General features: G+C 43.2%; 2 protein-coding genes across 4 annotated transcripts; one reads left to right on the forward strand and one right to left on the reverse strand.

The window, feature by feature from the left end:
- The first annotated feature begins 425 nt into the window (after positions 1 to 425).
- On the forward strand, positions 426 to 17325 carry CIMAP2 (ciliary microtubule associated protein 2). 3 transcript variants are annotated; one of them, XM_077276612.1, is made up of 10 exons: positions 426 to 564; positions 5574 to 5661; positions 8271 to 8441; positions 8529 to 8651; positions 9254 to 9391; positions 9462 to 9605; positions 12145 to 12312; positions 13196 to 13324; positions 15053 to 15183; positions 15498 to 17325. In XM_077276612.1, exons 1-10 carry the CDS (start codon positions 515 to 517, stop codon positions 15580 to 15582), a joined length of 1227 nt encoding a protein of 408 aa, XP_077132727.1. In that variant the 5' UTR covers positions 426 to 514; the 3' UTR covers positions 15583 to 17325. The 3 variants fall into 3 exon arrangements, with proteins under 3 accessions (XP_077132727.1, XP_077132728.1, XP_077132729.1); XM_077276613.1 differs by lacking the exon at positions 13196 to 13324 and having other exon boundaries at positions 15498 to 15715; XM_077276614.1 differs by lacking the exons at positions 15053 to 15183; positions 15498 to 17325 and adding an exon at positions 14812 to 14927.
- Positions 17326 to 17392: 67 nt separating this feature from the next.
- Positions 17393 to 27642, reverse strand: DHCR24 (24-dehydrocholesterol reductase). Its single transcript, XM_077276610.1, has 10 exons — positions 27536 to 27642; positions 25927 to 26177; positions 24484 to 24639; positions 23469 to 23574; positions 22930 to 23048; positions 21981 to 22244; positions 21758 to 21901; positions 21464 to 21661; positions 20761 to 20939; positions 17393 to 18293 (listed from the first exon to the last, which is right to left on the reverse strand). Exons 2-10 carry the CDS (start codon positions 26155 to 26157, stop codon positions 18140 to 18142), a joined length of 1551 nt encoding a protein of 516 aa, XP_077132725.1. The 5' UTR covers positions 26158 to 26177; positions 27536 to 27642; the 3' UTR covers positions 17393 to 18139.
- Positions 27643 to 27809: the final 167 nt, after the last annotated feature.

Here is a 27809-nt window from a genome sequence, read left to right on the forward strand (position 1 = left end):
CGAGTTTCTCGCATTGCAGTTGCAAGTGTGACCCCGGCCTAAGTATGGACCCCAATGCATAGACTGGATGTGGGTCTCCTGGACCACTGGCATATATGTTTTCTGTTTTTTTTAGTTATAATTTTCATAATGGGTTCTTGTGGGCGATGTTAGTATCTGCTGGGAAAAGAAGTGCCATAATAATAATTAATAAAATATTATTATTATTATTATTATTATTATTATTAATTTTTCCTATAGTCTGAACAGTAAATCCCCACCTCTCCTTAATACCTTAATTAAAAAAAGCCCTATTTTTACCCCTAAAAAACAGTTACATCAGATCAGATAGGCTGGTGTGAGAACACTGCGCGGTCCCTTTAAGAAATTAGAACTCAGAGCACGAAGCAAACATTCCAGTAACTTGTTCCACAGCTCGATCTTGCCGGCGATTGGCTGCATTCTGGTGTCACGTGACAGGCAGTACTTATAACTATGACAGGCGTCTGCGTTGCTATAGCGACCAGAGCACAGAATGGCTGGGAAGAAGTTTAGAGGTGCTCCCTTTGGCTGCCAGAGTGCCAGGTACAATGTCCTCCCTCCTGGGAGACCAGGGGCTTAGGTGTCTCCACTTTCCCCAGCAATGCCTGGCGCTGCTGCTGGAAGATCAGAGATCGATGTGTATGGTCTTCCTTTAAGCAGTGTTTTCGGTGCAATGTGCATTTTTTTTAATTGCATGCTGATCTTCAGAGTTGATCCAACAATATATCTAATAATTTCAGCTTTTCTTTCTCATCAGTATTGCTGGTATTTTTAATTATTTATTTTTATTATTTTTTATAATTTTGAGCCCAAACTTTATTTGTGTGTACATTGGCCTCAGTAGCATCCAGAAAAGTATCCAAACTAAGGTAACTTTGCATGACCAAAACATTTGTGCCACTTGCTGTCATTTGACTGCAAGAAGGGAAAAACCAGCCACATAGCAGATATGTTGTAATACACAACCACAGTTGCACGCTGCTTACATTGAGGTCTATGAGGAAAAATTCATTGAAAGACAAGTGAATCTATATGTTTTATTTATAAAATCTGCCTCTCCAAAACCGGAAAACACGCACTTTAATGCATATGCAAATGAGACTGAAGTGCTCTGGGCGTGATCAGAGCACTTAGGCTACTTTCACACTAGCGTTAACTGCAATACGTCGCAAATGCGTCGTTTTGCCGAAAATACGCATCCAGCAAAAGTTCTTGCTGGATACGTTTTTTCGTCATAGACTAACATTAGCGACGCATTTGCGACGCATTGCCAAACGTCGCGTCCGTTTTGCGACGCTTGGGCGTGTGGTAGCGGACCGTCGGGAGAAAAAAACGTTACATGTAACGTTTTTTGCTCACGACGGTCCGCTTTTTCCGACCGCGCATGCGCGGCCGGAACTCCGCCCCCACCTCCCCGCACTTCCCCGCACCTCACAATGGGGCAGCGGATGCGTTGGAAAAATACATCCGCTGCCCCCGTTGTGCGGCGGAGACCACGCTAGCGTCGGGAACGTCGGCCCGACGCACAGCGACGGGTCTTTCCCGACGCTAGTGTGAAAGTAGCCTTACTGATCCTCTGCATCTAATCCCTGTCTATGTCTATCTTCTTTTGCTTGACTGACAGATAAGTAGGCTTGGGAAGTGCTCCAATCACACCCAGAGCACTGCAACCTCATTTGCATATGAGCTTAAAAAGCTACTTTTTCGTCTTTGAGCGGCAGATAATATAGGGTTACAAGCTGGTTAATCCTTCAACAAACTACATGACAAGCAGTTCATTCGGGGGGGGAGGGGGGGGGGGAGATCCGGTTGATCGTCATGATAAAATTCCTTCCATTACATAATTGATATTCCAAGAATCTAAAAGGTACATTTTTTGTGTTTATTAAACATATTGTGAATTTCTCAAGATCAGTTGTATGATTTTCGCAAGACGTTAATAATAGGGCTCCGTAAGACACAATTTATTTTTCAGCATTTTTATAAATGCTTGTTAAGAAAATAAAAAAAAAACATTATGATTTTTAATGTTTTTTTTATCTTTTTTTTTTTTTTTTAAATTTAGGTTGCTGGTAACATGCAAGTAACATGCTTTTTCTCTGGTATTTTTTTAAGTTCTCTAAAAGAAACCAGAAAAATCTATACTAAGGATATGCTACTTGAAAAATAAAAAATGTCACTGACCCTAAATTGTCAGAGACACCACAAACCATAAAGGTCTGGTGTATATAGCATCTGGTTAAAAGAAAAAAAAAAACAACATTTAAAAATGCTATGAAAAATGCCCCCCAAAATGTAATGCTATGTTTTGGGGTATTGCCCCTCGTCACTGCAAGTATGAGATCTGATTTGGCTAACTGAGAGGCGCAGCAAGTGAGTGAAACCAGCCATGCAGACATACAGTATCTTAGTGATTAGTGTCCTGGTTTATGGTCCTTGACCTTTGTTGTGAACTTGCACCTAAGTGACCAACAGGGCTAGACTGGCCATCGGGCAAATGCCAGAAGGGCCGGTGCCAGTAGTGGGCCGCTGCGCACCGACTCACCCCCCCACCAGCGCCGCCACCGCATTCAACTATACCGGCGTCTGTGAGGAGAGATGCGGGCTGTGCTGTATACTACTATGTGGGCTGTGCTATATACTACTATGTGGGCTGTGCTTTATACTACTATGTGGGCTGTGCTGTATAATACTATGTAGGCTGTGCTATATATACTACTGTGTGGGCTGTGCTATATACTACTATGCAGGGCCAGACTGGCCATCGGGCAGTTCTGGCAAATGCCAGACGGGCCGGTGCCAGTAGTGGGCTGCTGCGCGCCAACTCACCCCCCCAACAGCGCCGCCACCGAATTCAACTATAGACACCGGTACAGTTGAATGCAATGATGGAGGAGAGAGCGTCTGCTGACGCTCCCTCTCCCATCATTCCCTGCTCTGCCTCTGACACTGGTGTGCGCGCACTCACTGTTTCCCAGGCAGTGCAGCGGCAGCCGTTGAGACAGGAGCAGGGAGCAACGCGGGCACGAGGAGAGGTGAGGAGTGTGTTTTTTTGTTTTTTTTTTACTGGTTGGTGGGGCCATTGTCGGGGGGGGGGGGGGGAGGAGAGATGCGGGCTGTGCTGATAACTACTATGTGGGCTGTGCAATATACTACTATGTGGGCTGTGCTATATACTACTATGTGGGCAGTGCTATATACTACTGTGTGGGCTGTGCTATATTCTACTGTGTGGGCTGTGCTATATACTACTATGTGGGCTGTGCTATATACTACTGTGTGGGCTGTGCTGTATACTACTGTGTGGGCTGTGCTGTATACTACTGTGTGGGCTGTGCTGTATACTACTACCTGGGCTGTGTTATCTGCTATGCGGGTTGTGCTATATACTATGCGGGCTTTGCTATATACTATGCGGGTTGTGCTATATAGTATGCAGGCTTTGCTATATACTATGGGGGGTATATTATATTCTATGGGGGAGGCCGTGTTATATACTATGTGGCTGTGTTATATACTATTGTGGGGGTATATTATATTCTATGGGGGAGGGTGTGTTATATACTATGGTGGGTATATTATATTCTATGGGGGAGGCTGTGCTATATACTATGGGGGGCTGCATTATATTCTATGGGACTACATTATATATTATGGGGAGGTGGTCTGTATTATATTCTATGGGGGGCTGTATTAGATTTTATGAGGGATGATTGCATCATACTCTTTGAAGGGGGCTGCATTATATTCTGTGGGGAGGTGGGCTGTATTATATTCTTTTCAGGGCTACATTATATTCTATGGGGGGCTGTATTATATTTATATTCTTTGAGAGGTGATTGCATCATACTCTATGAGGGTACTGCATTAAACTATGAAGGGGGCTGCATTATATTCTATGGGGTGGCTGCATTATTCTCTGGGTTGGCTGCATTATACTCTGGGGTGGCTGCATTATATTCTGTATGGTGGTGGCTGCATTATACTATATGTGGGCTGCATTATACTTTATTGAGGACTATGGGGAATGTGTTATACTATATAAAGAACTTTGGGGTGCATTATACTATGGGAAGTGAATTGTACTACATGGATTACTATGGCGGTGCATTATACTATATGGAGCACTATGAGGAGTGTATTATGCTATATGGAGGACTGAGCAGTGTATTTTAATATATGGAGGACTATAGGGAGTGTATTATACTATATGGAGGACTGTGGTGCACATTATAATATATGGAGGACTATGGGGTGTATTTTACTAACGGTACCTTCACACTAAACGACTTTGCAACGATAACGATAGCGATCCGTGACGTTGCAGCGTCCTGGATAGCGATATCGTTGAGTTTGACACGCAGCAGCGATCTGGATCCTGCTGTGATATCGCTGGTCGTTGATGAAAGTCCAGAACTTTATTTGGTCGTCAGATCGGCGTGTATCGTCGTGTTTGACAGCAAAAGCAACGATGCCAGCAATGTTTTACAATGGTAACCAGGGTAAATATCGGGTTACTAAGCGCAGGGCCGCGCTTAGTAACCCGATATTTACCCTGGTTACCATTGTAAAAGTAAAAAAAAAACAGTACATACTCACCTTCTGATGTCCGTCAGGTCCCTGGCCGTCTGCTTCCCGCACTGACTGTGAGCGCCGGCCGGCCGTAAAGCACAGCACAGCGGTGACGTCACCGCTGTGCTCTGCTTTTACTTTACGGCCGGCCGGAGTTCACAGTCAGTGCGGGAAGCAGACGGCCAGGGACCTGACGGACATCAGAAGGTGAGTATGTACTGTTTTTTTTTTTACATTTACAATGGTAACCAGGGTAAACATCGGGTTACTAAGCGCGGCCCTGCGCTTAGTAACCCGATGTTTACCCTGGTTACCCGGGGACTTCGGCATCGTTGGTCGCTGGAGAGCTGTCTGTGTGACAGCTCTCCAGCGACCACACAGCGACGCTGCTGCGATCGGCATCGTTGTCGATATCGCTGCAGCGTCGCTTAATGTGACGGTACCTTAAACAAGTAAAATGCTGCATATTCAGATTGTTTTTTGCTGGAACAAAAATCATTGTTCTCAGCAGCACATCGGCGGTGTAAACTGTAGATGTGCTGCTGATAACATGATACTGTATGGTGATCTATTAGTGATCGTTCTGTCCCATCATTATTCCTCAGCTGGTGGAAAGAGGCCGGGAAACAAGCGTTGAACAACAGTATTGTCGATCAAACTCATTTAGCGGCCTGAGATCAGCGCATGTAAATACAACCGAAATGCTTTTGTGTGATGTGCAATATGTTAGCATTTAGGGCCGAATTTTAAACTTTGCCTAGGGCCCCACTTTGCCTAAAACCCGCCATGCCTAAGAGTGTACAAAGATATTATACAGTCACCATGTGACAAGTGGGCCTGTGTAACTTCAAATGCCAGGGCTGAATTTTAGTCCCAGTCCGGTCCTGGTGACCAAATCCTTGATTGGAAGGTAATTACTGAGCACAATTGCATCTTATTTTACTGCTTTAGATATCTTTGTATCACACTTTATCTTGCAGATTTGATGTGTCTGCAGTTTATCCTGAATTGAAGAAGCCTGGCACATACACACAAGTATCATACTGCAAGAGGGCAACCTCAGAGCTAGTGAGTAATAGATGCCAGAAGCCATCTATATATATAATTGTCTAAGGGGTACTTCCGTCTTTCTGTCTGTCTGTCTGACTTTCTGTCTGTCTGTCACGGATATTCATTGGTCGCGGCCTCTGTCTGTCATGGAAATCCAATCGCTGATTGGTCGTGGCAAAACCTCCACGACCAATCAGCGACGGCCATAGTCTGGCAGCAAAATGGCCGCTGCTTTACTGCCCTGCAGTCAGCGCTGAGCGCTCACACAGGGTTAATGCCAGCGTTAACGGACCGCGGTGTAACGCACTCCGTTAACGCAGCTATTAACCCTGTGTGACCAACTTTTCACTATTGATGCTGCGTATGCAGCATCAATAGTAAAAAGATCTAATGTTACAAATAATAATAATAAAAAAAAAAAGGTTATTCTCACCATCCGACGTCGCGGCTGTCCTCGGCAGTGCAAGCGGCAGGTTTCGGTGCCAAGGATGCTATGCGAGAAGGACCTGCCATGACATCACGGTCATGTGACCGCGACGTCATCACAGGTCTTGCGCTCATACCAACCCTGGGACCGGAAGCTGCCGCGTGCACCGCACACAGGCGCCAGGACTTCAAGGGGCCTTCGGAAGGTGAGTATATGTTTATTTTTTATTTTAAGTCTTTTTTTAACCACGCATATAGTGCCCATATTGCTATATACTACGTGGGCTGTGTAACATACTGTGTGGGCTCTGTTATATACTACATCTCTGTGCTATATACTATGTAGCTGGGCAATATACGTGGCTGTGTTATACTACGTGGGATGTGTTATATACTACGTGTCTGTGTTATATACTACGTCTCTGTGCTATATAATACGTTGCTGTGCTATATACTACGTGGCTGTGTTATATACTACGTCTCTGTGCTATATAATATGTGGCTGTGTTATATAATATGTGGCTGTGCTATATACTACGTGGCTGTGTTATATACTACGTGCCTGGGCAATATACTACATGGCTGTGTTATACTACGTGGACTGTGTTATATACTACAAGGGCTGTGTTATATACTACGTGAGCTGTGCTATATACTACTATACATATTCTAGAATACCCGATGCGTTAGAATCGGGCCACCATCTAGTTGGACAATAAAAGGCCATAATCAAACAGCCTTTGTTGCTTCAATAAACATTGTCTAACACATGTTCAGCTAAATATACTTATTTCTCCACTTATGAGTCCCTTCCTTTCAACCCCTCTGCCTAAACGTATCATTCACTCAAAGGCCATGTTCACATATTCAGTATTTGGTCAGTATTTTACATCAGTATTTATACGCCAAAACCAGGAGTGGGTGAGAAATACAGAAGTGGTGACGTGTTTCTATTATACTTTACCTCTGATTGTTCCACTCCTTATTTTGACTTACAAATACTGATGTAAAATACTGACCAAATACTGAATGTGTGAACGTGGACTGAAGGTACAGCTAAAATCTGTAAGACTGACTGCCAATTCACTGAGAGATCAGGTTACAGCTGCCTTTTGAAATGTATGGAGGGAAGATATGGAGAGTTGGAGAACAGGCAGAGACATACATCTAGGACAGTTTGCTAGAAAAAGACATCACACAGACCGGAGAACAATATAATCAAACAATCATTACAGCGGTTTACAGTTTTCATAAAAACCATGTTCACCGGTTGCAGTTTGTATGTGAGTTTTTTTTTTTTTGTTTTTTTAAGCAAACTGGTTTTACTTACCCTCTCTGGGTCCAGCACTGATTCTCCACTGCTGCTCCCGGCGTCTGTTACAGTCTGCAGCACTGACTTCACGTCAACAGCACGGCAGTCAATCAGTGAGCACAGCGGCTCTCAGCACTTTTTTTTGCGCCGTCAACTATGGCTACTTTCACACTTGCGTTGATACTCGGCCGTCACAAAGCGTCGGCGCGACGTACCGACGGAAGTGTGTCCTTTCACATTTCTGTCTGCAGTCCCGGGGAGGAAAGAGACAGAGAGAAAGATTTCCTGTTGGGCACGCGCAGACGGAAAAACAGGACACAACGCACAGAAAAACGTTCCCTTGAACGTTTTTTCCCGACGATGGGCCGCCAAATTCCGACGCAACCAGTGGACGACGGACAAAACGTGTGGCCATACGTCACGATGCGTCACTAATACAAGTCTATGGGAAAAAACGCATCCTGCGGGAAAATTTGCAAGATGCGTTTTTTTCACAAAACGACGCATTGTGATGGGTTCTGAACAACGTAAGTGTGAAAGTAGCCAAAGTCAGAGCCATTAAGCTCAGTGATTGGCTGCAGCGCTGTCTACGGGATATCAGTGCTGCAGACAATAACAGTCACTGGGAGCAGCGGCGGAGACACAGTGCTGGACCTGGGGAAAGTGAGTAAAGCACACACATATATATTTTTTAAACAAGCTGCAGCCTAGATGACAGGGTTTTTTTGATACCAGAAAACCCCTTTAGCTTTTAACGTGGCCGTGTGGATTGGAGCTCTGTCCTAAGTTTTGCTCTGTGGACCATATGGTTACAGCAAAACCGGCAAAATTGACTAAGGTCCATGTTATCAGTTTATTGAGTTTGGAATGACACCATAATCTAATCCAGGGAAGACGGTTGGGTCCAGGATCATATGAAGCAGCACCGGGCAATTTCAGTCCATCAGTTCTCCAGAGAAATGCGTCAGCGCCTGGATGGAAACGAGCCGAAGAAACAGAGAGGCTGACGGAGATGCCTCACGTTCTTTACAAAGAAGCCTGGGAGAGGAACCGCTTGTTGGTGAGGGATGACGGTGGCATGTTACATTCTGCTCAACTTTAATAACTGGTCTGACTTCTTGGATATAACTTACGGTAATTTCTATAGAAACAAAACATGGGACCCGGGCGATACAACACAAAGTCATTTGTGGAATTGCTGGAGGAGAAGCCAAGTAGTGTACGTGGCGTGTGCGACACCAGAGACGTGCGATTCAAGGAAGATAAAAGGGTAAAGGGTTTTGCAATATTTTATATCTCTGTCTTTGCCACACGCAAGATAGCTGCTTTGTGTAGATGACTTTATACGCTAGATCCATGCAGATTCCAAATTTTCTGCTGTCGCTCTGGCTGCAAATCTGCATGTGTTACTGATAAATGCGCAAGAGAATGAGCACGCTGCAGAATAAGAAATCCGCACTTGCTCATTTTTCGGTATGGACACATGGATGAGATTTGTAACGTTTCATCCACTTGCCCCGTACTGTAATGTCTCCTGCGCAAATCTGCAAGTAAAATCTATATTGAACCCATCACAACTGAATTCACCAAAATTATATCAAATATGGTTGCTTCAGATAATCTCCTGATTATCCATACACTAATTATCCATAGGTGTATCCATAGGATGGATTATAAAGTGATGGCATATCCCAACAATATTCCATCATTTCCTGAGATGGGAATAAACCTAAAAAGAAAATCAGTTTATATCTTAGCATTAAAGAAGGGAAATGTCTTTTATAGCTGTTTTACGCATTTCCATCTTTGTGTGTGTATACTTTAATTATTATACATGTAACCAATTTGGCCACTTCTCTCCCCTCCATGCAGGACTGTTACCCAGGTCCTGGATCTTATGGAAAAAAAGGAAACCGTTCTGCATTAATAGAGGAGAGGACTTCAAAGTCTGCAAACTCCAAAGGCATCATGGAGAGCGAGACGAGTAGATGTGGCACAGCAGACAGCAATGTGAGCGACCGTGTTACGAGAGGGACCTGTAGTAATTCGCATATTTCTTCATGTTAATCTCATTTTACAGGGATGTGAGCTGGGACCAGGAACCTACAACATCAAGAGCTCCACGGATGAAACCTTTAATCACATTGTGGGAAAGAGAGGTCCGTATGACTTATTCACCGGATCAAGATCAGGGCCCATCCTATACGGACACTTTGCTACACCTGTAAGTAGGGTCACATATAAAGCTTGAAAGGTAAATCCGGGCTTATCTGTAGTAATAAATCCCTCCTGCATGGTACTGAAGCCGACAAATTGTCAAGTACAGCAGGCGGAAACCGCTTCAGGAAACATTCTTTTTTTTTTTTATGGAGCTTTTTCTAAACAGGTTTTGGAAGATTTTGTTTCACGAATTCCTACGGCGGTGCGGCCCAGGTTTTCCTAAACCAGCGATCGTTTTTCCTCTCGTGGCTTTGCTGGCAGTTTTGTCATTGTTTTTTTTTACTGCAGCTCCTCTTTATACTTTCAACTAAATGATTGGGTGGCTTCACAACAAAGAAGATTGAACATGTTACTTCTTTTATTTCATGTTACTTTTTCATTGTTTTTGAACTCTAAGGCTATGTGCACACGTTGCGGCTTTTGACGCTGCGGATCTGCAGTTTTCCATGCATTGTACAGTACAATGTTAACATATGGAAAACAAAATCTGCAGTGCACATGCTGCAGAAAAAAACGCACGGAAACGCAGCGTTGTTTTTTCCACAGCATGTCAATTCTTTGTGCGGATTCCGCAGCGGTTTACACCTGCTCCTCAATAGGAATCTGCAAATAAACCGCGGTAAATCCGCGGGTAATCCGCAGTGCGGTTTACCTGCGGATTTTGCAAAAACAGTGCGGAAAAATCCACACATCATTCCGCAACGTGTGCACATAGCCTAAAGAAGTGTTAAAAGACTGAACATGTGCGCAGCAATGTCATTTTTACATTGCTGTGCATTATGTTCCTTTTTTTGCGGCGCTTTTACTAGTAGATTTTACATGGCTGTGCATTAATTTGCAGCACTTTTATAAGCACATTTGAGGCAGAATCTGCCTGGAAAAGACATCATGTAAACATACCCTAAGGCTTTTTTGAAGATTTTTTTTTTTTTTTTTTTTTTTTTTTTAATGAACCTTCTTCAAAAAGTTGCTCAAAACACTTGGAAAACTCTCCTTATTCATTTATATGGGTTTCTTCAGCTATTTTTTTCTGAAGAGTTTTTGAAAAATGCTTACTTCTTTGAAGCAAATCCTTATGGAATAGACTCCAAATTAGGCACTGTGAAATCAAAAGGCTGCAAGTAAAACAAAAAAAAACTTTAGGAAAAAAACTCTTTCGAAACTCTTCAAAACTTCATCAAGAAACGCTGCAGGGAAAGAAAAACTTGTCATTTCTGAACACCTCCAAGCAGTCTAAGGGCATATTCACACTTTGCAGATTTTGCTGCGGATTTTTCCGCAGCGGATTTGTAAAAACCGCAGTGCAAAAACCGCTGCGGTTTTCACTGCGGATTTTCCTGCGTTTTCATCTGCGGATTCCTCTGCGGGTTTTCAACAGCACTTTCCTATTGGTGCATGTTGAAAACCGCTGCGGAATCTGCAGAAAGAAGTGACATGCTCCTTCTTTTTTTCCGCAGCAATTCCGCGCGGTTTTTAAAGGGATTTTCCGCTATGTGGGCACAGCGGTTTTTGTTTTCCATAGGGTAACATTGTACTGTACCCTGCATGGAAAACTGCTGCGGATCCGCAGCGGCAAATCCGCTGCGGATCCGCAGCAAAAAACGCAAAGTGTGAACATAGCCTTAAGGGTACCGTCACACAGTGGCATTTTTATCGCTACGACGGCACGATTCGTGACGTTCTAGCGATACCGTTACGATCTCGCAGTGTCTGACACGCTACTGCGATCAGACACCCTGCTGAGAATCGTACGTCGTAGCACATCGTTTGAAACTTTCTTTCGTCGCTGGATCTCCCGCTGTCATCGCTGGATCGTTGTGTGTGACAGCGATCCAGCGATGCGTTCGCTGGTAACCATGGTAAACATCGGGTTACTAAGCGCAGGGCCGCGCTTAGTAACCCGATGTTTACCGTGGTTACCAGCGTAAAAGTAAAAAAAAAAAAACGTACATACTGACCATCTGATGTCCGTCAGGTCCCTTGCCGTCTGCTTCCCGCTCTGTCTGTCTGCCGGCCGGAAAGTGAGAGCAGATCACAGCGGTGACGTCACTGCTGCGCTCTGCTCTCACTGTACGGCTGCACTCAGTCAGAGCAGGAAGCGGACGGCGAGGGACCTGACGGACATCAGATGGTCAGTATGTACGGTTTGTTTGTTTTTTACTTTTACGCTGGTAACAACGGTAAACATCGGGTTACTAAGCGCGGCCCTGCGCTTAGTAACCCGATGTTTACCCTGGTTACCAGCGAACCTCGGCATCGCTCCAGCGCCGTGATTGCAAAGTGTGACCGCAGTCTACGACGCTGGAGCGATACTCATACGACGCTGCGACGTCACGGATCGTGCCGTTGTAGCGACGAAAATTGTACCGTGTGACGGTACCAGATCTCGCTATTATACAATCTGGTGATTTAATTAAGAGACACATTAAACTTAATGAATTTGTTGCATCTTCTTAGTGGCGTGCGGCTCGCCAGAAATGCTACTCCAGTACAGAACGCCAGTGCTTTTAGTGGTAAAGTACTTTTTTTTTATATACATACAGAAAAATTACAAGTCGGAGCCCGGACAATATAAAGTCAAATCGTTTACTGAAGAACTGGAAAACGAGCAGAAAAAGAAACACGGAAAGTTTGGGAAAATTTCTCAGTATCCAAAAGTTCCAACTGAGAGAATATTTTGCAGCACATTGACTCACTGGTCCCGGCCCATTGTAAGTATCTTAGATGGAGCAAGAAACATGGCAAATTATAAATCTCACCTGCCAATATCTAGCCTTGCCTATTGAAAAAAAAATCCTGAGAACTGAGTTGGGAATGAAGAAGTGGTCGCCCGTGCACGGTGCTTGGCCTTCTCTAGCAGTCCCATAATTGAATGGAGCAGTGGTATTTGACTGCCTCTTTTCTCAGGGTTGCTGGGCAGCTTTCCACAGGCAGGTATCTGAACAGTCAGGACCCAGGTCCAACTCTGCCGTGATCTCTTTTTATGCCTGCTGACATAGTGACCACAGGTGACTACAAATATTAGGTACCATCCCGATTGGGTCACCTTGTCGCGGTGGCCTTTGTTTTTTTTAAACAAACAATATTAATTAAGTCCCCTATGTTATTTACCTATACTATTACTAATTATTTACTTACTACAGGGTATTTGCTCATTTTGTTTTTTTTTTATCTTGGGTTCTGCTTGTTCAATGGCCACAGTGTGAATGCGCACCTATGCATTGCTCTTATACCAGAAAAACTCAAGAAACAAGAAGAAACAATACACATGCATAGGTTAACTTGCTGATAGAAATTAAAACATATGTAAAAAGTAAATACTAATGTGAGTGAATGTGCAGGCCGGACTATAATATGGCGACCCATCGATTAAAAATACACAAAGATCAAAGAGCGAAGAGAAAACACAAAAAAGGCCAATAATATTTAGGTGAAAAAAACAGTTTTATTGATCAATAAATTGGTACACAGAGGAAATGCCCCAGAATTTCCTAAGTAATATACCGTACATATTTACTAACATGGCAGGAGATCTCCACACATTTATCACAATGTACTGGTTCTGCCCATTATACTGGTTATATTTTATTATAGGACTCTCCAGGGCCCGGCTCCTATGAAGCAAAACCACTATTTGCCTCTGTACGGAAATCTTCAGCGCCCTTCCTAACGTCTGCTAAGAGGTTTGAGAGGAAGTCATGCAGGCTCCTTTTTGGAAGCAGTGTAAGTGTGCTATCCTGTTTGGTGCACCAGGTGTATCCGTTATGGCAGTCAGCTACAAATAACAGTACTGGGTGATTGTCTGGAAAATCCGCTGCATAAACAACCCACGTTAATATACCCATATCACTTTTTTAGCTTATGCATTTATGTACCTCTTCATTGCAAGAAAGCATTTGTTGGCTTCTTAAAATCATGATTAAATATGTACAGTCATGACCGAAAGTGTTGACACCCATGGAATTGTTCCAGAAAATGAAGTACCGCATTTTGCGGGCTATGAGGTGCACAGGACAACAAGACGCACCCCAACTTTTGGGGAGGAAAATTTGAAAAATACAATTTTTCTAATGTTAAAATGGGGGTCAGTCTTGTAGTCCGAATTTAGCTTACCAGGGGAGTGGGAGCAGTGGAACGGGGTCACAGAAGGCAGGGTCGCTGCTGCAGGAAGCCGGCAGTAGGAGTTGTGTGATGCTGCAGACCCTGGGCTTGGAGAAGGGGGTGTCACGTCGGTTTGAAGCGTCAGGCCCTCCGTTTCAAGAAAATGTCGGCAGTGAGGCAGGAGTGGAATCCTTACTGTGTGCATTGATTTTCCCGGCGGCGGTGGGCTCCAGGATAAGTTGCGGCACATGCGCAGATTTAGATCTCGGCTCAATGATGAGCCGAGATCTCAATGACATCTCCTCCTCCTAGCCCAGGGCCCGCAGCATCGCCCCACACATGCCGCCTCCGGCTTCATGCAGTAAGGACCCTGCCTCCTGCGACACTGCTCCACCACTGCCGCCACCCCCTCGGTAAGGTACATTTGGACTATAAGACGCGCCCCACGTTCCTCCCAAATTTAGGGGGGGGGAAGTGCTTCTTATAGTCCTCAAAATAATGTATTTCTCCCAGCAATTATACATGTTTTGTTATACACATGTTTATTTCCTTTGTGTGTATTGGAACAACAGCCCCCCCAAAAACAGAAAAAATGCAAATTGCACATAATTTCACACAAAACTCCAAAATGGGCCAGACAAAATTGTTGACACCTTTCCAAAATTGTGAGTAAAACAACTTTGTTTCAAGCATGTGACGCTCGCTCAACTCACCTGTGTGCAGTCTTACAGGCAATGCTTCATGGGAAATATTATGCAAATTAACTGTCTCCTCATTTTTGGAGAGCGGTAGCTACCTTATAAGCCAATATCCCACCTATAAAAACTTTCAAACATAAGGTTAATTTTTTTTTTCCGGCTTTTGCACAAGATTATTTGTACCTTTTGGGGATTTTCTTTCCTTACACTAAATTAATAGGGGGAAACAAAATTATTATTTTCCTTTCTTTCATCAACATCTTCTTCCCTCTACTCGTTAGAACTACCATGAGTAACTTGTAGAGGGGATTTTACCCATTGTAAATGTATGCCTTTGCATTAATCTTCCTGCTCCTGCATTTGGAGAAGACAGAAATGGTTTATTAACGCTTCTGTCTTATTTTTCACCAGGCTACATAGCGCTAAGTGAGCGTTACAAAGTGAATAGAAGCTTCGTCATTGCCGATGCTTCCTTAGAACCTAGCGATCACATGATTGCCGGGTGCCTGCTGAGAGAAACATTGGCTGTCACGTGACTGCTTGGAATTGCAGCTCCGAAATTGCAGGACTGACTAATTTAAAAAAATAAAATAAAATTTTCAAAGAGGAACTTAAATTATGTAAATCATTATTACTACTTTTCCTCTTGCAGAACACAGTTGGCGTAGGACGATATAATATAGACAAACCAGCACGTGGCAAAACAGCAACTTGCTTCCGAACGTCATTTCTTTCAAAGACGGGGCGATATTTATCAAATTTTGAAAGGGATAAAGTTCTACAGTAAGTACAAAATGGTAGAATTTAGAATTGATGCTCTACATGGCTTATTATTAGCTCCTTTACTTACAGACATCGCACTCCCTTGAATTACTGAACTCCTTTACTTCCTCCCTGCTAATGGAAATATGGCAAAAAAATAAATCTTTCTACTTGAATAGCCCTTAAAGCAAGCAATCTCTGCAATGTGAAAACAGAGGGGTGATGCGTAGTTATGTGGATATGCCATTACATATAACTTTATAATTGGGGGGGGGGGGGGGGTTCCAACCTCAGAGATCCAAATCTCATTTTAAAATTTCTATTTTTTTTTCTAGGGAACGTATTCAAAAGTCCCACACTCCTTCGTCTGCTAAAAAGTTATTAGAGTCTGACTCCTCAGCACCACCTCGTTCAGCGTGATGACCGTCATAGCTGAAGATATTAAAAATAATGACTGACGGATGTGCAGGGTTTTATTATCGTGTGAAACGATTGTGATACGGACACAAATTGTAATATATTAACATGATTCCTATGCAAAATCTGAATACATGAATAGAAATAACATGTTGCATTTAATTTTATAGGGTGTGTCCAGTACTACGATATTAATATTGATAGCTCATCAATATCCAAATGGTGGGGTTCTGATAAGATAGCACCCCAATCTGTCTCCCTTTTTCACGGTTTCCTCAGCAGGAAAGTTGCCAAAGCTCCGTGCAGTATAGCCGTTGTTCGCAGGTACTGCAGCTCAGCTTTTATTGAAGTCAATGGGAGCTGAGCTGCAGTATCCGTAAACTGAGCAGTCACAGTATACAGACAGGTTGTTTTCTGGCTCTGTACACTGCGCACCTCTGACAGCCGTGCGACCTGCTACCAGCTGATCGGATACCCAATATCGTAGTCCTTGACAACCCCTTACGATCAGTAATTTAAATGATTTGCTGTAAATATGTGAGTTTGATATACTTGTCAGATAATATATAAGACATTTTCCAGCATTTTAGACTGGAATTAAAGCTTTTATTATTTTCTTATTTTAAATCAATCCTCTGCATCTCCAGCTCAGACAATCTAGTGGTCCCAGAGATGTTCGTCAACTTCCCAGCAGGGCTAGTGTCATGTGCATCCATTACACCACTGCAGCCAATCACTAGTCTCAGCGGTCCTGTGATGTACTTGCCATCATCACCACTGGGGCCAGTAATTTGCTGCAGCAGTCACATGCGTGGACAACATATCAGGGAAGTAAACAGACTTGCTGTGATCCAATCCCAGACAACCCCTTTAAATCAATTTGTATATGACTGTGGCCATAGCCACTGCTACTTGATTTATATTTAAGATGATGTGCGATTGTATTTTATTTTGTGAATAATGTAACAAACATAGGCTCTGTTGTCACGTTTTTGGTCAGAGTTAGGGTATATGTTCACTTTGCATTTTTGTTTAAGCCCTGGTAAAATAGTGACATTTTTGCAAATAGTCACATTAATTTGTGATGGTTGGAAGGTCACCAGTGACCTTAGGGAACCACTAAAGTTGTAGTAATTTAGTGATATTTATTGCAACTTGCTGGAGATTAAATGTCGCTGCGTGCACCATCACAAAGTCTCCACATTGAGACACTTAGTAGGTTCTGGGTGATTTCACCGTAGAAATAGTCTATTGCCCGTATAGTAAGACGACCTGAAATAGCGCCTACTAATGTTGAGCATGCTCGTGTGCTAACGGAGTGTCTTCGGCGTGTTCGAAAAATATGTTTGAGTCCGCGCTGCTGCATGGCTCGCGGCTGTTCGCCAGGCGCAACACATGCAGGGATTCCCTAACAAACAGGCAATCCCTGCATGTGTTGTGGCTGTGGAACAGCCGCGAGACATGCAGCTGCGGGGACTCGAACATATTTTTCGAGCACGCCGAAGACACTCCGTTAGCACACGAGCATGCTCAGATAACACTTTATCTGAGCACGTTCGCTCATCACTAGCGCCGACCATAGTTGCCACCACTGCACATTTACCATAAATTTGCCCCCGCAGACACTTAAAAATGCTTACCACTTGTCTACAGGTTGTTACTTTGATTGTAATATGAATGCAATGCACTTGCTTTTAATCCTGTTACCACTGTTTTTGCAAAATACAATAAAAACTTTGTGCCAGGAACAGGTGTGCCCATAAAAAAAATCCTATAGCCACAAGAGAAGAGACAATGCTTCATAATACAAGAATTACATACAATTATTTATTAAAGCACCCTGCTGGCTGGCATCCAGATACACAAGCATTGCCATCTTTTGGCTTCATCAGCAAAACAAACGTTTTGGCTTTTCAGAGACAGTTCGTCATTTCAGCCTTTTCATGGCCCGGATGTGAATAACTGCATTCTGGTGCCGGCCGCCGCAGGAGGGGATATGGGAAGCACCGAGCACAGCTGCATTGCATGCTTTCCATAACTCCCATAGATATGAATGGGGGTGACACAAACAGCAGACCTGCTCCGATGGCCGGCATATGGATGCAGTTATTACTTTTCATGGCTGACATGGGAATAACCTTTGATGGCCAAGGTTCACATTCAACTAAAGGACATTGTTTGCAGTCCTATTGCATGGCAAGGAGAAGTCATCATGGCTGCACGGGGCTCTTCAGAGCTATTGTAATCCTTGGCTTTCTAGGGCACGTTGTGCACTTATCTGGTGCAATGATAAAAAGTGACTCTTCATGGAAGTCCCTCACTGGCACCCAGAGGATATATGGAAGTGGTACCAGCTGTATGGATGGCATCGGTCACTTTTGCAATGTTAGACAAAGTGCAATGATGCATCCGATGCTGAAATGTCAGGGCGCTGGTGTCGGAGGTTTGTCAAACTCCAAGGTCCTTCAGCTGATTGTGGGGACAAATGCTTTGTAGTCCGAGTCTTGATTAAAAAAAACAAACAAAAAAAACATAACGTTCTGCAGAAATTGTCTCTCACTCAGTGGCGTGCAGCTTTGCAGATTTTATCATACACCTCTGGGAAGGCGTTCTTACAACCCAGCTTCTGTCTCAACTTCTGATACGAGGATCCATCAAACATCTCCCAGAATTCGTCACGGCTCATGTAGCAATCTGCGTAAAGCATCTGGAACCTGAATGGAGAGCGAAAACCATCAAAAACGGAATAAGTTCAGAAACTGAAATATTCAGATAATTTGCATTTGTACTGTAATTTATTACACTAATGAGCGCTGGAGGTCCCGTTAATCGACACATTAGGGCTAGTTCACACAGGATGGATACTCTGTGGATATTTCCAGGTAGGTATGCCACAGTGTATATCAGTAGAAGAAAAATGGATTTCCCAATATCTCATCCACAGGTTGCAAATAAAATTTGCACAGCACTTGACCTGCGATGGGGATTTTAAATCAGCATGTTAAAGGGTGAAATCCGCGGCACTGCGTAAGGTGAATGCTATATTTTGCCACCAATTCATGGCAGATTTTTTTCAAGCAATTTATGTCGCGAGTGGACATGACCTTGGGATGTTTTGTGTGAGGAAACTGGAGAACTCCATGCAGGCGTTACCTCTGGTCTGATATAAACTTCTTAGTACTGCAAGTCAACAACACTGGGGTAGGATGGGAGAACATATGGGGGCAAGATGGAGACACATGGGGCCAGGATGGGAGAATATAAGGGGGCAGGATGGGAGAACATATGGGGCCAGGAATAAGACAAGGGGCCAGGATGGGGGACGTTATTACAGGAAGGGGCCAGGATGTGGGACATTATTACTGTAAGGGCTAAGGCTATGTGCACACGTTGCGGTTTTTGCTGCGGATCCGCAGTGGATTTGACGCAGCGGATCCACAGCAGTTTTCCATGCGGTGTACAGTACCATGTAAACCTATGGAAAACAAAAACCGCAGTGCACATGCTGCGGAAAATTCCACGCGGAAACGCTGCGGAAAAAAAGAAGTAGCATGTCACTTCTTTCTGCGGATTCCGCAGCGGTTTTCAACCTGCACCAATAGGAAAGTGCAGTTGAAAACCCGCAGAGGAATCCGCAGAAGAAACCGCGTGAAAATCTGCAGTGAAAACCGCAGTGGTTTTGCACTGTGGATTTTCCAAATCCGCTGCAAAATCCGCTGCAAAATCCGCAACGTGTGCACATACCCTAAGGGATATTAGAGCTCCTGTGTATAGTGTCACTGGTGATCACTGTATTACCTGTACACTATACACTGAGCTCCTGTGTATAATGGAACTTATGGTAATATGACCAACAATACCACATAGAAGGAACAAATACGGCCACTCCATGACCAGACCACATATTGTCACCACATAGTGACCGAATGCCACAATAGTGATCATTAATTAAAAAAAACACAATGCTAATTTTAAAAAATGTATGTTACTCATATACCTAAAAAGAGTATTGGATATTTTAAGAAATGTTTAGTAGAGTAGAGTAGGGTGCTGCTAAAGAGACTACCTTGTCGTGGTGGCGGCTTAAAAAAAATCTTTTGGCCAAAACAAAAGCTGATGGCTATGTATGTGATCTGGTGTTCGATGGGAACCGATAATGAGTGATTGGTGATGACGTGATGGAGGAGTGGAGTTTTTCCAAGAGGGGGCGGTGGGACTGTGAAAGGCTCGAAGGGTGGAGGCGGAGCAGGAGTGGAGCCTGGGAGAAGTCTCAAGGGGCACGAAAATGTTGCCAGTATGGAGCTCTGAAATTCTTGGTGACAGCCCTGCTAACTAGTGAACCTCCGTGGTATCCTGTTGATGCTTGATAAATGTTAGATCACTTAAGACCCCACTGATCACTATTACAGGGGTCCCAAGGGGTCATTCCTTCTCTCCATATCCGTTTTATTTATCCGTATTAGTTGTATGGTGCAGTGGCTGAGCATATATCCATCCAACTCAATGAGCATTACAGCCAGATCTGCAGGGCTATTCCCCATAGACTTGTATGGAGTGAAAGCATGCATGCTTTTTTAATCGGATTGCATTAGCCCGATTTCATGGCAAATGGGAACGAGCCCTTACTTGGAAGATTGCATTACCTTGGTCCAGCAGTCACAGAGTAAAAAAGTGGACATGGGACCAGGATACTGCAAATCTTTTTGCTTTACTCAACAGATAATTGTTATTTGTGCAAAAAAAAAATCACCATGCACAATGTTCCTGTGCTCCTTTAATGTTTAGGATTTCTTTGAACTTACAAAAGTGGTTAAAAAAACAAAACAATGAATAACCTGCTGATTTGTGATCTTTACCCTCTTATCTATGGTACATGATACTTTGCTCTCTGTAATGACTGGTGCGGAGTTTGTGAATACAGATCTTTCTTTTTCCCTATTATTTTTGTAAATCTGTTAACCCTTTCTTAATATCAAGAAATAACATTTGCAACAACTACGTAATGATTATTAATTAATAAAATGCTTCATAAAGATAATAAAGACTGTAATCAGACAAATCAGGGCTGAAGATGTCGCAACCTGTTCCCTTCCCCGTCACCATACTGACGGTCACATTGCACAGCAGCCTGTACTCCTGACTGTGAATGCATATTGGTGTCAATCTAAAAGCAAAACTTACCCGTGAACATCTCTGACAAATTTTTCCAGTTGGCGCATAGAAGCTTTGGCATCGAAGTGTTTCGTCTTTGGCTCCCCATATGCCCCGATATCTACGTAGAGCTCTGCTTCATTACCCTTGGGGTGGACCATGCCAGGATGACTGGGCAGAATGAAAGGACACAGCCATAGTGGGTAGACCTGTGAAAAGCATATGAACAAGAACATTTTTCACTCAGCCTAAGTGCTCATTCACACGTCAGTTTTCCGAGTGCTAGCTGTGTTTTTCAGGATTAGCACTCGTTCCTATGACAGTCTTTGTGACTGTGATTTTTTGCAGACCCAGTGGTCTACAAAATCAAAGAGACATGTCAGACGTTGATTCAATTGTCGGGTTAAACTTGTCAGTGAAAGTCTATAGGTCCATGAAAAAAAATAAAATAATAATAAAAAAAAAAATCGGACAGCACTCAAATGCCATCCATGCGCTGTCCATTTTCTTATAGACTGATAGGAGGAGAAACTTTTTTTTGTCTAATCACAGCAAAATTGATGAAAGTCGGAGTCGGACCAAACTTTGATCAAAAACACTGATGAAACCCCAGACCGATTTTCTTGTCCAAAGTGAGCATTAAATCACAACCTGCACCGATATTCCAGAGCTGCATTCACACTTCTGCTGCTCATCAGACACTTTTTGCGAACCATGTGTTACGGATACATACACTAATCTCCCTATGGAAGGCGTTGATGGCTTTCTGCAGACATTTCATTGGGACGAGCATGTCCTGCACCACATGATGCTGTTCGTACAGCTTCCTGATGGTCTCTCCTTGGGTGAGCTTTAGTAACGAGATTTTCGGAGGCACCATCCAGCCAAACAGGTAACGGAACACGGGGTGATTGCCAAATGGAATGATATCCTAGAACCAAAGGGAGACAGTGAGCAATGGCTGTAAATGATTTTTCTGGGACGCACACTGACCCCAAGACTAATCCATTTAATATTGGAAACCCACCTGCAGCTCCCAGAAGATACTCCTGGTATGTCTGTGGTAGTAGTGGCGTAAGGGGATGTACTCAGTCCCACTTTGGTTTTTCTTTAAATATGACTCCACGTGACGGAAAAACCAAGGTTTCCAATAACTTCCGATACTATTAATCTAAAATGCATCAAAGTATTAATGGAATTAAAAATTAGGCGAGACAAAAGATAGAAAAATCAGTGATGGTGTCACGTACCTGGTCTGGCTGAGCCTCGTCGGTTAGGACTCCGGTCATTATCACGGCCTCATCAGCCGAGTACATCAAACCCTCTACAAAATAGTTCTCTTTTTTCATGGATTCTCTTGAAAACCTCTCGCAGATCTTCTCCAGGCCTCTCACAGGGTTGTAGTGCAGCTTCACATACTTCTTAGCCGGAACTATCCTTATTTCTGCTGCAACCAAGAAGCCCAGAGTCCCACACGACCAAGGAACGGCATAAAAGAGGTCAGAATTTTCTGTCTGAAGAGAGAATTAATACACTGACTGCAAAAGTAAAAAAGGGCAACAGATATCCAATAAAAGGGGTTGTACAGGGAAAATATAGATAAATCAGCCACAAATAACTTACTAATATAGTCGTATAAGGCCTGATGTCCCGATACTCTTGTTGCCTCTCCATCTTGTGTTCCACCGCGTCACTTCCAGTTCTGTGCTCATGACTAGTAGTGTGATAAAGCGTTATTCCCATCTTTAGAGATTATCACCTTTCCATAGAATAAGTGATAATTTGCTGATCAGTGGGGTCCGACCACTGAGACCTCTCAAAGACGGGCCTAACTGAAGGCAGGAGTGGCCGGGCATAAGCGACCACCACTCCTTACATTGTCTAAGGGACTGCTAGAGAAAGCTGAGCACTCTGCTTGGCTAACTCTGGCCGTCCCATAAAAAATGAATTGAGTGGTGGTCACATCTAACTTGCTACCACCGCAACATTGCTCAGTTATCACCTATTCTATATACAGGTGATAAATCTTTAAGGAGCTGTCTGACCGCTTATTTAAATAGCCGACCCCCCTCCTCTCCACAGAACAAGGGGATACGGGGCATCTGGCCTAATAGTGGTATATTAGTAAGCTATATAAAATACGATTTAATATGCATTCATCTATATTTTTGTTTTAATTAACTTTAAAGTATGTTTTACCGGTGTACAGCGCACAAGACTCCCATCAGCAAGGACAAGTTCATAGGCCAAGCAGATGTGTTGAAAAAGTCCAAAGTTATGGGATGACGATTCAATCCCTGTTCCCATAATCAGGCCACCTGTACCAAAAAAAAATACAGAGAGATTTTTTAGAACTTATAGGGTTACCCAACTTTGCCCAATACTTCCTTCACAACTGTTCCACCAAGTAGAGGCCATACTGGCTTCAGACACTGACGGGATCAGCTGTTATCGCCAGAAAAAGCTGCGTTTCGCCCAACAAATGTATTGCTACCAGCTATCAGGCTCCCTGCGGAATATTATCTCTGAAATAGGGCATTTGCAGAAAAAAAGACCAAAGCTTACAGTTGCGCTATTGCAGGGTCATCATAATGGCATCTCTTCCTGTTCCAATTCTGATAATTTCAGTTCTTTATATGAAACATTTTTGTTTAACCCACTAAATTCTCAAATTTTATACTTGTCAACTCCTAGTCTCAGAGTCATTTTTTTTTTTGCTTTTATACATTTCTTCTTACCGACTGTCAGATCGTCAAGCTCTGGTAGTACAGGAAGAGTCCAGCCGATAGAATTAAGAAGGGCCGTCACCTGACCCATATTTACCAAAGGCTCCACACGTACAATCTAAAGAAGCCAAACGAAACGTGAAAAATAAAAAAAAAAGAAATGTACTTATAAATTGGATTAGATCAGATAAGATTAAAAATGTAGAATGCTAATAAAAACAATCAACTTTGCAATTTACCTCTTATTAAAAATCATCTCTGTTCTTGAGAATGGAGGGATTTTTAATGTCACAGTTTACTGCTGTTTATCTACGTTACTTGCCACCTCTGCAGTCTATCAGCGGTGGCAGGTTTCCAAAACAAGGAAAGCAGCACTAGCTAGCTCTTTGGTATACAGCTTGTAAACACTGCCAGATCACTTGATCCATCCTGCTTTAGTCTCGCTGCGCTTTTCTTATGCTACAGAGGCAAAGCTGCCACAGCTTGCAGGATGGGAGAGCGCACGGTTTAGGCCAGCAGTTTGAACTGTCAGTCTTCAGGAGCGCACCGCCACTCCCCAGGAAAATAGGAAACCAGGAGACAGAGGAACAGTGCACTCCTGAAGAAGGAAGACTGGACAACTACTTTACCAGCGTAAAAGGTATTTTAGAAAAACACTCCTCTGAGTGGTTTTATTCACGTTGGAGTAATAATAGTCGTAGAACTTGTACCCCAGGTTGAAACCTTTTTAATATTGTACGTTACACTGGTGTATTGGTGTTTTTTAGTCTTTGTCATAATAAAAACAACTCCTTTGCCACTACATAATGTACAGCGCTGGGCTGCTTGCGATGCACTGCAGCCCCTTCAATCACCCGATCGGTGGGGCGCCTAAAGCGGGATCCAGTCTGATCCAGTTGACCTATCCTAAAGACAGGTCAGCAATATTAAAATCTAAGAAAACTCCTTTTACTGACCCCATAACTGTATCCCAGCTTATTCTTTCCATCCAAAAGAAAATCAACTAATTTCTTGGTGTAGAAAGTACCTGTCTCTTAGTGTCCACCTCCAAGATGTCCATGAGATTGATCATTATGTTCTTATGTGTGTTCTTGTACTTCCCAACTCGCAGGGATACAGTTAACCATCCCGGCCTTCCAGTGCACATGAAGTTTTTACCTCCTTCGGCCTTCCAGGCTCGTACCTGGGAAACAAAGTGATAATACTATAAATAATACTAGAACATTATAGTAAGAACAACAATATAATAAGATATTAACATTAACGTCATTCTCTGTTTCCAGTTTCCTGATGCGGCCAATTTTCATTTTTGTGTTTTCGTTTTTTCCTTCTCTTCTTACAAGAACCGTCATTTCTTTCTTTCTCCCCATTGACATTGCTGTATGAGGGCTCGTTTTTTGCAGGACGTGTTGTAGTTCTGAATGACACTAAATTCTGTTTTTTTGTGTTTTTTTTGTGAATTGTTTCCCTGCGTCATTCATCATGTGGTTATAAAAGACCTGGCAGCGTGATTCTCCAGGTCATCATTTTGTTCTATATGTTAGTATTGAAAAATATGTAGAATTTTGTGAAAAAAAATAATTTTTTGCAATCTTCTGAGACATACTTTTTTAAAATTTTTCCATCAATGGAACTACGTGACTGCTTGTTTTTTGCGTGATGAGCCGGCATTTTCATTGCTAGCATTTTGGGGTACACATAATGTTTTAGTCACTTTTTATTGCCTCACTAGGGAAGGTGTGGAAACTCTGGTGAGTGTTTTTTTTTTGCTTTATGGTATTTACCGTACAGGTAAAAATATTTTCTACTTTTTTGGATGCAGCAATACCAATTACCGTATATATTTATTATTTTGCACAAACTTTTTTTTACTTATTATTTTAGTCTCCCTAGGGAACATGAACCATAACAGGCGCCACTGGGATCGTGTCATTTAAATGCTGCTGTCAGAGATTGGCATTATTCCCAAAAAATCAAATTATCGCTTAGCCATAGGATACGTTGCTGATCGCAAGGGGTCTGACAGCGGCGGTCCCAGATATTCCTGAGATCGGAGCTCTGAAAGCCCATCCTAAATGGGGTACACGTGTGGCCTCCGCTCCATTCATTGTCTATGGGACTGCTGGTAATAGCTTAGCGCTCAGCAGACCTTAGACAATGAATCGAGGGGAGGCCGAGATCGCTAGGGGTCCCAATGTTCAGAACCTCCACGATCACCACATTATCCCCTATCCCATGGCTCCTGAGCTTTTTCCATAAATGCGCCCCTGACCTTCGCCGTTGGGAAAAGGTTAAAGAGTAACAAAACTTTTGGAAAACTTCTAAAGGTATACGATTGGGGGTAAATGGGGGAAGGAATTTGAAGAACAAAGTTGTGTAAACTCTTTTGAGTTAAAGGGGAAATCAGCTGATTACCCAGAGTCTCATTTCCGGCCCCCTTGCAAACTGCCGATTTTGCCTTCCCTCTTACCTGTTCTTGAATCTCTTTTACCCGGCGGTCATGTTGCTTGGGGGCGCTGCACATTTTAAACACCAGCCAGGCCCTGACGTAATAATACACATCAAAAACAACGGAGAGCGGGAGCAAGAAGAGGCAAACAAACACCCATCTGTGGTGGACGATGACGTATTCAAAGCCTTTCGCCCTGATCCACAGCAGTAAAAGGACAAGTGCCCCGGCGACGTACAAGATCACGTCCATTGCTTCAGAGGAAGGAGAACCTGGAAAGTACAAGAACAATGTGAATAAGGTTCCATAAGATAAGGGAAAAAGCTCCAACCATCACAGTGAACGTTACATAACAGGGATCATATATTACAGGGAAGGGGTCAGACGAACATGACCTATTGAGGTGAGCTGTGACATCACTGACTGTATATAGAGGTGTTATCAAGCATTGCAGTCATTGTACAGGAGGAGGAGGAGGTGAGCTGTGACATTTCTCCTTTATATAGTGGTGCATTGTACAGGAGGAGGAGGTGAGCTGTGACACCTATTGTGAATGGTGGATCCTGTGTTAATTACTGTATATAGAGGTGTTATCAGTTATTGTACAAGAGGGGGAGGAGGTGAGCTGTGACATCACCTAAAGTGTTTTGTGGATCATGTGTTTTCTAATGTATATAGAGTTGTTATATGTCATGGAAATACTGTCTGTGATGATAACAAGACTGCTGAAAATTCTTCAGTACAGAACAGGAAATATGAGTCCTGAATAATTAAAAGTAAAGTAAACATTTAAAAAAAGTTATAACAAAATATATATATATATATATATATATAAAAATCAGAAGAGAACTGGAGTGGAGCCGGAGCGCTCGCAGACTTCATCTTCATTTACAATTCTAATCTTTGCAGGATTCAGCTACTGCTGCAACCCCTGAGTGTACAGGACATGAGGACATAAAGGGTTGTATTTATGTTGGTGGAACATCATGTATAGTTGTGATGTTATAGCCAGGCAGGCACATTGGATATGTTAATCTAGTTACATGTAACTAGTGACCTGGTGACACTATAACCCCTGGAGTCACAGCCTAAGAGGCATGTGTTGTGTATTCTTGGTGACTCTGATCACTTAGTGCAGGAATCTTCATCTTATTTATTTAGCAGTATTGCACTTGGTGGATTAACTCTTACTACGCTGCAGTTAGTTAGAAGCCATATGGTTATTTTATGTTATTATTTATCCAAAATATTAGTTTAACCCATAAGTTACTTTCTGAGGGGGGTAAAAGGATATTTCAGTTATTACACCAGCTTAAAAAAGAACTATAAAGGGGATCAAACTATCTAATGGAATCCACCCTCACAGCCCCAGTGACGGAAAAATAAAAAAAAAGCACTGGGTGTTGCAAAAAGGCGCCGCAAACCATTTATTTAGGGTTTTTTAACAAAGTTCTTGTGACCTGAATGATAAAAGCTGGTGTGATCAATACGGCCACGAGTCCAGGCTGAGATCACTCTGTATATCATGCAGGTAAACTGATCGCCTGTGACTCTGCTGATGTAACACTACAACCCCCAGCAGGCACACTAACCCGGCGCAGTTATAAAGCACCATCAGCCGTCCGCTCACCTGTGAGCCCCGCAGCCGCTGTCACCTCCTCTCCCCAGCACCTGCCTCCCACTGCCCTCCAGCCCCTGCCACACAGCGAGCTGTCAGATTAGACCACGCCCTATTCTTGTAACTCCTCCCAGTTATCGGGGTGATTGGCTGCTTCATAGCTCGATCAAGCTGAGCTCAGATGGCGAGGTAGTAGGAGGCGACCAATCAGATGCAGAGTTTAGTATCGGAACAGAGTGGAAAGCGGCGCTAGAAAGGAGCGAGCCAATCCGCAGTGAGAGGGGCG

The sequence above is a fragment of the Ranitomeya variabilis genome, chromosome 8 (genome assembly GCF_051348905.1).
Source record: "Ranitomeya variabilis isolate aRanVar5 chromosome 8, aRanVar5.hap1, whole genome shotgun sequence".
NCBI classification, from domain to species: Eukaryota; Metazoa; Chordata; class Amphibia; order Anura; family Dendrobatidae; genus Ranitomeya; species Ranitomeya variabilis.

Coding starts and splice junctions, on each gene's coding strand:
- CIMAP2 (XM_077276612.1), top strand. CDS start 515: ATGGCTGGGAAGAAGTTTAGAGGTGCTCCCTTTGGCTGCCAGAGTGCC. Junction 565..5,573: donor TTTGGCTGCCAGAGTGCCAG/GTACAATGTCCT, acceptor TTTATCTTGCAG/ATTTGATGTGTCTGCAGTTT. Junction 5,662..8,270: donor AGAGGGCAACCTCAGAGCTA/GTGAGTAATAGA, acceptor AATCTAATCCAG/GGAAGACGGTTGGGTCCAGG.
- DHCR24 (XM_077276610.1), bottom strand. CDS start 26,157: ATGGACGTGATCTTGTACGTCGCCGGGGCACTTGTCCTTTTACTGCTG. Junction 23,575..24,483: donor AGGTGGACACTAAGAGACAG/GTACTTTCTACA, acceptor TGGCTTCTTTAG/ATTGTACGTGTGGAGCCTTT. Junction 20,940..21,463: donor CCTTCCATAGGGAGATTAGT/GTATGTATCCGT, acceptor TGCTTTTCACAG/GTCTACCCACTATGGCTGTG.